The sequence below is a fragment of the Acipenser ruthenus genome, chromosome 30, assembly GCF_902713425.1.
Source record: "Acipenser ruthenus chromosome 30, fAciRut3.2 maternal haplotype, whole genome shotgun sequence".
NCBI classification, from domain to species: Eukaryota; Metazoa; Chordata; class Actinopteri; order Acipenseriformes; family Acipenseridae; genus Acipenser; species Acipenser ruthenus.
The window spans coordinates 10,240,142-10,252,465 of NC_081218.1; the positions used below are offsets into that span (position 1 = coordinate 10,240,142).

The 12,324-nt window shown below is 40.9% G+C and overlaps 1 protein-coding gene across 1 annotated transcript; it reads left to right on the forward strand.

Moving 5' to 3' along the window:
* Positions 1 to 7,961: 7,961 nt before the first annotated feature.
* Positions 7,962 to 12,021, forward strand: LOC117964470 (gastricsin-like). Its single transcript, XM_059005069.1, has 9 exons — positions 7,962 to 8,140; positions 8,274 to 8,430; positions 8,696 to 8,813; positions 9,099 to 9,217; positions 9,860 to 10,059; positions 10,198 to 10,314; positions 10,513 to 10,660; positions 11,118 to 11,216; positions 11,680 to 12,021. The coding sequence occupies exons 1-9, from the start codon at positions 8,082 to 8,084 to the stop codon at positions 11,842 to 11,844; spliced, it is 1,182 nt and encodes a 393-aa protein (XP_058861052.1). The 5' UTR covers positions 7,962 to 8,081; the 3' UTR covers positions 11,845 to 12,021.
* Positions 12,022 to 12,324: the final 303 nt, after the last annotated feature.

The window sequence follows — 12,324 nt, forward strand, 5'->3', positions numbered from 1 at the left end:
GCCTGGGTTTCACCCTCCACACGCTGTGAGAGAGGGTGCGTTATACAAATAAAAACATACATGGAGCTGATTTAAAATCATGTAAATCATAATTCTAAAAGCAAATTGTTAAATTGATTAAAGGTTATACAAAAATCTAACTCTCTGTGAAGCCTTTTTTTTTTTTTAATCCACAATAATGTGTCTTGATCGTGTTAAGCGAGTAAGCAAACGCATATTGTAATGGATCGCCTCCTAGTGGGGGATGAGTAAATAACACTGACATCAGCCTAAGACCCACACTAAACCTCTCATCTACAGAGCGTGCTGCATGAAAAGTCGTTCGTCTCTGAATCGTATGGTTTGTGGTTTGCGTCCAGCCCTTGCATTTCCATTTAATTTAATGGGCTGAGATGCAAATTGATTACAATATCAAGCTGCAATCATTGCATTTGCATTATTATTATTTATTTATTAGCAGACGCCCTTATCCAGGGCGATTTATAATCGTAAGCAAATGCATTTCAAGTATCACAGTACAAATAATAATACCATTAAGAGCAAGATAAATACAATGACTTTGGTTCAAGCAAGTACATGTGTGACAAAATACAATTCAATAATATAGCAGATAACAGTGTCAGTGATAGTTACATCAGGATATGATTAAATACAAAATACTACAGATTAAACACTTGGCAGATTACAGTACTCTGAAGTACAGGATTAAATGCAGTAAAATAGGGGGCAGATAAGAGCAAGTAAAAAACATTTAAAGAAGGGTGTTAAGTGTCCCAGGGGAAAAACAGAGGAGTTCTACAGGTGCTGTCTGAAGAGGTGAGTCTTAAGGAGGTGCCGGAATGTGGTCAGGGACTGGGCAGTCCTGACATCTGTAGGAAGGTCATTCCACCACTGCTGAGTGAGGGTGGAGAAGGAGCGGGCTCTGGAGGCAGGGGAGCGTAGAGGAGGTAGAGCCAGTCTTCTAGTGCAGGCGGAGCGGAGAGGTCGAGTGGGGGTGTAGGGAGAGATAAGGGTCTGGAGGTAGCTGAATTTGACCTCCAAGACAATGTTAAGCCTCCCTTAGAACTTACACAGCAGGACCAGATTAGCATGAAGTCTATATTAGGCATCATTATTAAAGTTTACTGCAGTATACCACGGTAAAAGCACAGTGTAGTAATCGATTACAGCAGACCGCTGCCTCTTCATTGTGCTGTAGTCTATAGTCACAGTTATGAGGCTGTGCTATGTGTGTTCCACCTCACAACACGAATGAAAGTGCTGGTGGAATGGCATTAGTGAGTAAATGGGAGCCACGACCATGCTACATTACAGCTGGTATCATGGAATAAAGGGCTGCACTTGTGGTTTGGACTGGTGAATGTAAAGATCCATTACTGAGGAGAAGGACAGTGCATGCCTTGTATGCTTCATATATATTTTCTATTGATCTTCAGTTATTCATCTTATACATTGTTCATTATGTAAAGATATCACTTAATTGAACTGCTTGACCTTTTGTAGGTTGCTATTGTCAGTGCCTCAGTAATCTGCCAAGAAGTACTGCTCAATGCGAGGCCCTTAACCCTTCTCCCTCAAGCATTTCATTCTCCCTTGATGAATCTTCTGACCATTGTCGTACTTGCTCTAGCCGCAGACACAAACCTGGAGTTCCATGTTTTTACTAACTGCAGATCTTGAACTAGTCTTTTGTGAAATACTCATCCGTTTCCGTTCCTAAGTCGATAACTGTGTTGTCCAACATTGAGTCATCTTCCGCCCCTGCTCTCGCAGACTCTAGGGGTATTTTTCTCTTTAATTTCTTAGAAGCCTTGGGTGGGTGTCTCCAGCATCCTGTAAACACAGAGCTGGACACTGCCGACAAGGTTAGCTAACCCTTGCCAGCCCCAATGGGGTGTCTTTCCTCCTGTCAGCTGTCTCTCCAGGCTGTCACAAGGTCTTTCCCTTGTTGCCACCTGCACTATTCACAGCAGTCACTGGACGTATCCAGATCTCCATGATTTCCATTACACGAGAGTAGATGTTAAAACTTCATGCTGATTTGAACTCGGCTCAGGCCAAGATAAGCACCAACTAAAACGTAGCTTTACAGTAAACTAATGTGATCCATCTGCGTCTCCATCCATTTGTGTTTCCTTCAATCTGATGATGTAGATATCCTTCTGCCTGGTGTTGATGGCTGAAGTGTAATGCCTGCTCCAGCGCATCAGCACACACAATGGCTGCGATGCTGGCTCCGGGGATCAACCACAGTGTGGTCTCCCCAGCGCATCAGCATGACAATTGTCTGGATTGAGCTAAGTAGGGTACATCTCTAGGGTCTTCAAGTGGGCACCTTCCATCCTCTGTATTTTGTCGACTAGCCCACGACACCTCAAGAGGGCTCAACAGTTATTCTGACGTCCCGGCATCACCTCCCTCCGTCCCACACTCAACTCAACCCAGCTTACTTGCCCTTACATCAACATTTCTTTCTTTCTATTGTGCTTGAGATCCCCAACCAGAATCTTTCCGTCTCAACCACAGCCAGTTGCTGCTCCTTTCTGCTGCTTCAGATAAGTTCTTCACTGTGTGACGCAAGTCTTGGCCACTGAATCCAACGTCTCTGAGAAACCACGTTGTGGAGTGTTCCACAAATCCTTGACAACCCACCTCCACTGGGTAAACCTGGACTCTCCATCCTTGCTGTTCTGCTTCAGCGGCTAGTTGAGCGTACCGCAGTTTCTTCCTCTCATACGCCTCATCTACAGCATCCTTCCATGGCACTGTTAACTCTACCAGGTGAACAAGGCGTGCTGATCCAGACCACAAGGCAATATCTGGTCGAAGGTTAGTGGTGGCAATCTCAGGTGGAAAAATAAGCTAGTTCTAGCTTTCACCAATCTAATGTAGAGCCTGAATTAAACCTGAAAAAGGGGTCTACTTTGCAGTGTTCTGAAGTGCAGCTGTCAATGTGCTGCCAGTTTCTTTTGTTACCCAGAGTATTGAAGGACAATAGTGATATACATTTAGGGTCATCAGCCCAGAATAAGGCTGCTGGTCAGACTCAGAGGGACTGGTGTCTACCCATTCTGAACCCCCAAAGATTAAGGCCAGTGCCCGGAGAAAGTATTCTCTACACAATCCCTGGTATCAAATACAATGATGCAGGTCACAATCCTTTGATACACATGTAACCAGAAATCAGCAATAGTTACAGTCACACGAACTTTGTGTTTTGAAGCTAGCCCACGTAAAACAGCCCCTCCCAAGCCCCCCATTGGGATACATTCTGAAAGCTTTTGAGGCTGTGGTGCATTAAACCCTAAACACTCCCTTGGATCCTAGTAACGTAAGACTTGCGTTAGCTAAAGAATTCTCACAATAGCACACCGACAGATAGACTGACATACAGACAGACGAGAACAAACAGCAAATATTTACAGCTAAATGGAATACTTTAGTACTCACAAGACGTGCATCTGTACAAATACAAAAAAATAGTTATAATAATAATAAGTAATGACAAGTGCATGCACAAGAGAGAGTTAAGGATATCGGATTGTAAATGAGGGAATCGGGAATATTTGCCACCAAACTAAAGCTGGCACGCAGGCCGGGGAGTGAGAACAGAACATGGAGATGGGAGGCGTTTAGAAACAAGATGAGGCTTCTTGGATTGGCTGTTAAGGATAAAGCTATAGTAACACTTACATTAAGAAATAAATAAATAAATAAATACAAACAATACACGTATCAATGAAGTTGTATCCGGCACAGGAAAGACATTGAAGCTCTTTTTTTTTTTTTTTAAAGCATTGTGAAGTACTGTTTATTTAGCGGTTTGGCAATGTGACAGGAGCTTTGGCACTGTGTTTTAAGAAAAGGTAGCAATGGCAACAGCTTCAGGCTTATCTGGGTTTATTTGAGCACAGGGGAATATAAAAAACCGATTTGTATGTAACCCCGCCAGGCATTTCACAGGATAAATACCAACAGGTAGGCTTCGTTTTACAGCTGGTTGCTAGTTTATTTATTTAGTTAGTTTAGGATTCTAAAATGAGTAAGTGTTACTATACATTTGAATAAACTGAAATTAAAAGCTATATAAAAAAAAATACAAACAAAAAAGTACACTTGAATGCAACAGCCAATTCCCAAACCACTGGCACTTTGAATTGAACTGAAATAATCGCTGAGGTCTGGGTACCTTAGAAACTTAAAACCAAGCCGTCAGCAAGACAGATCTAACAGTCATGCACACATTGATAACTTTTTATAACTTGTGATAACTAATGGAAATGACTTTTAATTATTGTGCAGAGTGGAAAAACAAATATTGTTTATGTATAACTATACATCGAGCTCTTCAAACATGAATTGATAAAAGGAGATGTTGTCAAAATGGAAATATGAGCGTATGAGATGTTAGCCATTTATAAAAAAAATATGTTTTAGATTGATTAAACTTTAGCACATAGCGGTAGACCAGGAGTCTAATGATCTTAACATCCCATCGTAAAAGAATGACAGAAAGAATATTTTATTAAACTTGAATTGTTTGTATTTGTTAAGCTCCTGAATGAATTGTAATAACGTGACTTATAGCTGTTTCAATGCTTTATTTTATCGTGTGATTTATAACATCAATGATTGTTCACTTGTTCAGCACAGCAGTGTAAACTGCATGCTGGGGAGCACAGGGGCTTCAGTTGCTGAGTTTTCGTTGGAGGGTATTAATGAGGGCTTCGTGCCCTTGCTCTGTATGAATTCACGAGTGGTGAAATAAAATAAATACATTCAATTAATAAACAGAGTATCATCTTACCGAAGGAGCCCCATCTGCCAGTAACAGTAAAGCAGAGCAATGATCCTGGAGCTCTGACCCAAGTTGTGTGGTTCCCTGCTGTCTGCTCCTGGACTAGTTCATATGTAGTCTTGGTGTCCAATGGTCCTTGTACAGACCCCTCCCCCAAAATTCAAAGCTGCTCTTTCTAGGATGAAACCAAGATTAAACCAAGAGTAGAAAGCCTGTATCTATTTAAATGGGTGCAGTGGTGTTCTGCTGTGCTGGCAGTGTACATTTTACCTTACATGGGGTAAGATGATACATTTTTGTCCTACTCAGACATCCCACTGAGTGAATGATCTAGGCTCTAGGAGTGACATGCCTGTGCAGCTCTAAACCCCCTCCCCTAGTTTTCTGGAAGTATGAATTAACTCGGTGGATCACCTTTTTGGGGATTTTCATTTTCCTTCGGTACTTTATAATCTCGTGGTGTAGGTTTGTGTTGGTTTTTGTGGAGTAATCCCTTTAAGAATCCTGGACAGGGAGAGAATTGGTGTCAGCAGTGGGATTAGTTTACAATGTGGGAGCTTTGTGATTTTGAGAGTGCGTACAAAAGCCCACTGTGAAAAAGACTTGAGTTTTAGACTGGATATTTCTTCCAGCCATTTCCTTGAATTCCTTCTTTCGTAACAATATGTCTGTAAAATTCGACAAATAATGATGCCTTTAAAAAAGATCCCAGCAGTGCCAGGACTCTGGTATGGGGTTAAATATTTGCTAAATCCAGCGCTTGAATTTGATCGCAAATTAAATATTTGATTCCTGCACAGTTTGAATAATAAACCTATAAACCTAATCGCTGTAAATAACATGCTTTCGATGTTCCTTAAATATTTATTTTATTTCAAGGTCACTTTTGAATAGGCAGGACAAACACAGAACGCTGTAGATTAGGTGATAAAACTAACCTTGTACTGGCATTTGCTAAGTGCTTGCATGCGCAAACACATGTAACTCTCAGTGAGAGTGCATTTTGCATTTAAAACAGTTGCAATGAAAAAACAATGCTAATTCCAACAACGACCTATGAATTGAGCTACAGCTTTCCCTTCATAGTTCGGTAAGTGCACCCCAGTCCAGACCTCAGCACCCCTTGCCCAGTAATGTCAATTGTGCCAAATTATCTAGTGGTTATCCTTTGTAAAGCATCAGGTCTTTGAACAGGACCAAAAGCCCTCCTGTAACTCATTCAAGTGACTCCTGTGCAGCCAGGCATTCACAGACTGGTCCTGACTTTTGAGTGGGGAATGGGGAGCTGTGTCTGAACGAAGCTTTGAGTCCAGGGCTCTGAAAGGGGTTACACCACAAAGGGCTGTCCTATTCTCCCTCAGCAAACACTAGAGAGAACTAGTTCCTTACTGTATTGTAACTTTAATACCGGTACTTGTTTCATATATATATATATATATATATATATATATATATATATATATATATATATATATATACTGTATATATATATATATATATATATATATATATATATATATATATATATATATATATATATATATATATATATATATATATATATATATACTGTATATATATATGTATGTATGAAATATTGAGTATTTAAGATGGACATTCCCTTTGAGGGATTACAAGATTTTTAAAAATTATAATTATTTTGTATTTTTTTCTCTTGATGTTTCTGTTTTATGGAAATCTAATATTTGTATTATAATATACATATATACATATATGTACACTGTAACTGTTCTAGGTTGAAGCTATAGCCTCATTTCATACCATTTCTACTTTCTGTATGGAACTGTACTAAAACAGTGTGAGACCAGTCAAACATGGGCAGGAAATGCTGTATCATAATTTAATGTGCACTGAAAAATGTATATTGAATAAAGACAAAAAAGCCAGAAGGATGTTTTGTGCATTTTATTTGCTTCTCACAACACCAAATAATTTCTGCATGAAACTGAATCTGAATCAGCTACAGTATTTCTGTCAGGCACGCGTATGTGTTAAATTAGCTTTTCTCCCCCCACATATGTCTTTAAAGGTACACACGCATGCACACGTGCAGACATATATGATGTCCAGTAATGTTTTAGAGTTTCAGGACCACATTTCACCGCAGTGTGACTCCGTATGCCAGTCTGGTACTGTGGATGTGATATGATGGTGGAAAGCCCTCCATGTCTGGAATAACCAGAAGAAGAAACTGATCCTTCAAACATGGCAGGACTTCCTTATGTTGGGTCTTATTGCTTAATCCATGTCTACTATAAGCAACTTTTAATGCAAACTCTGTCATTAGCTAAACCAACAAAAGGTCTTCCCATGTGATCTATCCAGGCCTGCTTGTGGAGTCACCATGAAGGCTCTCGCTCTCGCTCTGCTGTGCTGCACTTGACATGGGGTTCCTTTGGTGAGATGATACTCTGTTTATTAATTGAATGTATTTATTTGATTTCACTACTCGTGAATTCATACAGAGCAAGGGCACGAAGCCCTTATTAATACCCTCCAATGAAAACTCAGCAACTGAAGCCCCTGTGCTCCCCAGCATGCAGTTTACACTGCTGTTCTGAACAAGTGAAGAATCATTGATGTTATAAATCACACGATAAAATAAAGCATTGAAACAGATGTAAGTCACGTTATTACAATTCATTCAGGAGCTTAACAAATACAAACAATTCAAGTTTAAAAATATTCATTCTGTCATTCTTTTAGGATGGATGTTAAGATCATTAGACTCCTGGTCTACTGCTATGTGCTAAAGTTTAATCAATCTAAAACATTTTTTTTTATATAAATGGCTAACATCTCATACGCTCGTATTTCCATTTTGACAACATCTCCTTTTATCAATTCATGTTTTAAGTGCTCGATGTGTAGTTATACATAAACAATATTTGTTTTTCCACTCTGCACAATAATTAAAAGTCATTTCCATTAGTTATCACAAGTTATAAAAAGTTATCAATGTGTGCATGACTGTGAGCACTTTAATTGCTAGCTATCAGACGCAGCACTACCTATAGACGACCTGCTCTACAGTGTTTATATTCACTATATTAACCGATGACCCCGCACTTTTTATCTATAAGATTAAAAACATTATGTGGGCAAGTCATTTTGAACAGTCAAAAATAGGATGCAGGTGTTTTATTAAATACAGTCGTCTGATTAGATTGGAGGGATGTGAGGGCGTCCTGGATGGTATAAAAGTGGCTGCTCAGCCCCAGTTTCAGTGCATCCAGGAACGCAGAGGAAGTGGTTGGGAAAGATGATGAAGTGGCTGATCGTTGCTTTGGCGTGTTTGACTCTGTCAGAGGGACTTATCAGGTGAGAACACTTTCATGCTTTTCAACACTTTTATGCATTGTGTGCATTTTCCTCATATGCATCACACCGTGCTGTATGTTGCTTTGATGCTTTTATGTGAGAAATTAAAACGATGTGCACTTCTTGCCTCCAGGGTCCCTCTGAAGAAGTTCAAGTCTGTCCGCCAGCAGATGAAGGATAGCGGGAAGCTGAAGGCAATCCATTACACTGATCCTGGCCTCAAGTACCAGGGCCTGCACCCCAATGTCTACGCCACCTCCACCAACGAGCCTCTCATGAACTACGCTGATGTACGTCCTTACATACTTGTTTCACCCGCAACACCAAAACACTCAATGAACTGCATGAAGAAACATAGTAAATTAGACAAATAGACAAACCTTTCTCAATGCCTTCCGTTAAAGACATTCCTTTTGAAGTTGGGGGCTGGAAGCCAGCACAGAATCACTGCAGAACCCATTTGTTTTATTCCACTTGCAAACCATTGTCAGGTCATCGGCAGCACAGATAAGCAGTCCTAATCTAACGTCGCCTCTTCCTTGTTTGTTGTTGCAGATGTCCTATTATGGGCCCATCACCATCGGGACCCCAGCACAGTCTTTTTATGTCCTGTTTGACACCGGATCCTCCAACCTCTGGGTTGCCTCTACGTACTGCAGCAGCCAGGCCTGCAGTAAGTACAGGGTCTCCTCCATATTACACTTTCCATGCTTTTGTTTTTTCACTTTAACTTAGTAATTAGGCCCCCATTGGACTTTAGATTCCTACAGGCAGTGTAGGGCTTGGGTGGGGTCATATTTCCCTCTAACACAAGAAGTGATCTTAGAGCATGTTCTGCAGCAGAAACGTAGTAGAATTATTTTGCTTCGCCTGAGTCAAAGTAAAAATGAGGTCTGCAGAACAAATAGATCAACAGCAACAGTAAACACCTTTGACACAATTCTCTTTTGTTTCTCAGCAAACCACCCTGTGTTCAACCCCTCTCAGTCCTCCACCTGGTCCAGTAATGGGCAGTCCTTCTCTCTGCAGTACGGCACTGGGAGCCTCACTGGGGTCTTCGGCTACGACACTGTCACTGTGAGTACTCCAGGCTTCAGATACACAGAGATGGGGATGTGTGAGTTGAGAAATACCCAGGGAGAATAAGAACATCTGTTTGGGTATCTAGACACACTTATTAGTTGCTATTCAGTTCTACTATATGCTGGTGTTTTTTTTTTTTTTAAATTAATGATGCTGTTCATTAGGTATCCTGCAGGTGGTATTGGTGTAAATATTTTGTAAGATGTAATCTAGCTGCTCCTACACTGTACGAGACTACACTGACTCTCTCAGCAGTCTGGTGGAACAGTTCCCTAACTGATGGTTCTTCCTATTAACCCATTAAGTGCAATTGTCCTCATCTGAGGACAGGCTACTTTGCAGCTTTTTGGAGCATTTTTAAGTGGCATCTACCTGTTATTTACATGTTCTCTTTAACTATATCGTTATGATAACTTCCTCTAATTTTGTTGACAGCAAAAGTTAAGTCTAAATGTAACTGTTAATTCTACAATTACAGCCCTTCAGATACGTTTATGACGCCTCAATATAAAATATGAAACTGAAGCCTAACTGATTCTTCCTGTAATAACACGTAGAGTAAAGAGATCCCAGATTTGACAGGTCTGCCGCTGCACAGTGCTACTCAGTCTAACCACTAACTCTCCTGCTGCTCAGGTCGGAGGCATTGCCATCAGCAACCAGGAGGTGGGTCTGAGCACCAATGAGCCCGGCACCAACTTTGTGTACGCCCAGTTTGATGGCATCCTGGGCATGGCCTACCCCAGCTTGGCTGCAGGAGGAGAGACCCCTGTCATGGACACCATGATGCAGCAGAACTTGCTGCAGGCCAACGTTTTTGCCTTCTACCTGAGCCGGTATGTTAGCCCCAATACTGTATTATTGAAGGGATAGGTAATAATTCTACAGCAGTTTATGATATCATTTACAACTTGTTATAGATGCAGTTGGACTTTCTTTTATTAATGCATTATTTTGTTGCTGTTTTCTTTCAGAAATGAGGCACAAGGCAGCGAGGTGACATTTGGGGGCGTTGATCAGAGCCGATACACTGGCAGCATCTACTGGACTGACGTCACTAGTGAGTTGTACTGGCAGATTGGAATTAATGGGTAGGTCCTCCTTATCTCTCTCTACCTTAACCTGAACCATGCCATTGCATTCAGATGGAAGCTCTACATTTCAAACAGCACTCCACAGGCATTGCTGGCTTCAATACGTCTCCAGACCGCTCCAAATGAAACCATTTCAGACTTGCTTTGAAAGCAACAACCACTTAAAGATCAAGCCTAACCGTGTTTATTTTTTAGCTTCTCAATCAACAACCAGGAGACTGGCTGGTGCAAAGGGGGCTGCCAGGCTATTGTGGACACAGGCACTTCCCTCCTCACCTGCCCTCAGCAGTACCTGGGATACCTGCAGCAGTACATTGGAGCTCAGGCTAACGAGAATGGGGAGGTGAGTACACTGGAACTCAGCATAACCAGTCTCCACTGTAACTAGGAATTAAATCACAGCTCAATCTACATACAGATTGTAAGCAGTACTGTACTTGATATGTCCTTAATTGCACTGTGTTTGCATTTTTCTTTCAACCCCTTGTGCAAATACTGGGTACAAAAGACTTTAGCAACGTCCTTATTTCTGTCCATTTGTTTTATAGTCATCATTTTGTAATTAAACGTGAGGTTGCATTCCATCTGTGCAATGATTGCATTTTTACAGAGCAATTATAAGTGTAACAAAAACATCTCAAATAAAAAGTCAGAAACTTCTATGCAGTTACAAAAACAATCTATTCATGGAGACTCCATTTAAAATATATATTTTGGTGTGTTTTGCATCTGTCAAGGGTTTCGGTTTGATTTGCAATACGTGCTGTATAATCCTAATGTTTGTTTCTTGTTATTTTCAGTACATTATTGATTGCAACAACCTGGCTAACATGCCTACTATTACCTTTAACATCAATGGAGTGAACTTCCCCCTGCCCCCATCTGCCTACACCATCGTTGTAAGTAATGTCCCTTTCCTCTGTGCCTTACAGAGAATCCAGTGTTCTGTCTTGATTGCAGGTTATTACATTGTGTGTGGGGTGTCTCTTATTTTATAGGATGTGATTGTGCAGTTTTGTGTGAGAGAACACCCTCCACACGACAGATCTTGCCCACAGAAACTACTATTAAACACAAAGTATTGTTTTTAGTAACTTTAGAATATTGGCCTGTGTTCATGCACAGGATGACATCTCAACATAGGATGAGATGCAATTAGAATTTAGAGAAATACTTATTGGCTGGTTTTTACATGATTTATAATTATCGGCATTCAATACAGGGCATCCATACCTTCAAACATTATTGGTACATGTGTGCAAACACGTTCAAGTTTAGTTTCTTTTATAAACCCTAATTCAACTCACTATGCATTGCTCTGATGTTTTCCCCCCTGACATTCTTCTTTCTCTCTTCCTCCAGAAAAACCAGAACGGACAACAGTACTGCACCAGCGGCATCATGGGTACCTACCTGCCTTCCCAGAACGGCCAGCCCCTGTGGATTCTGGGAGATGTGTTCCTGAGGCAGTATTACTCCGTCTACAACAGGCAAAACAACAGCGTTGGATTCGCCGCTGCTGCTTAAGCCCCTCCCATTCACTCCAGCCTCCGTCCAATCCCTTTATAACACACCTTGTACCGACCAACCAGAACAGCTGCAATGCTAGCCTGGGTTTCACCCTCCACACGCTGTGAGAGAGGGTGCGTTATACAAATAAAAACATACATGGAGCTGATTTAAAATCATGTAAATCATAATTCTAAAAGCAAATTGTTAAATTGATTAAAGGTTATACAAAAATCTAACTCTCTGTGAAGTCTTTTTTTTTTTTTAATCCACAATAATGTGTCTTGATCGTGTTAAGCGAGTAAGCAAACGCATATTGTAATGGATCGCCTCCTAGTGGGGGATGAGTAAATAACACTGACATCAGCCTAAGACCCACACTAAACCTCTCATCTACAGAGCGTGCTGCATGAAAAGTCGTTCGTCTCTGAATCGTATGGTTTGTGGTTTGCGTCCAGCCCTTGCATTTCCATTTAATTCAATGGGCTGAGATGCAAA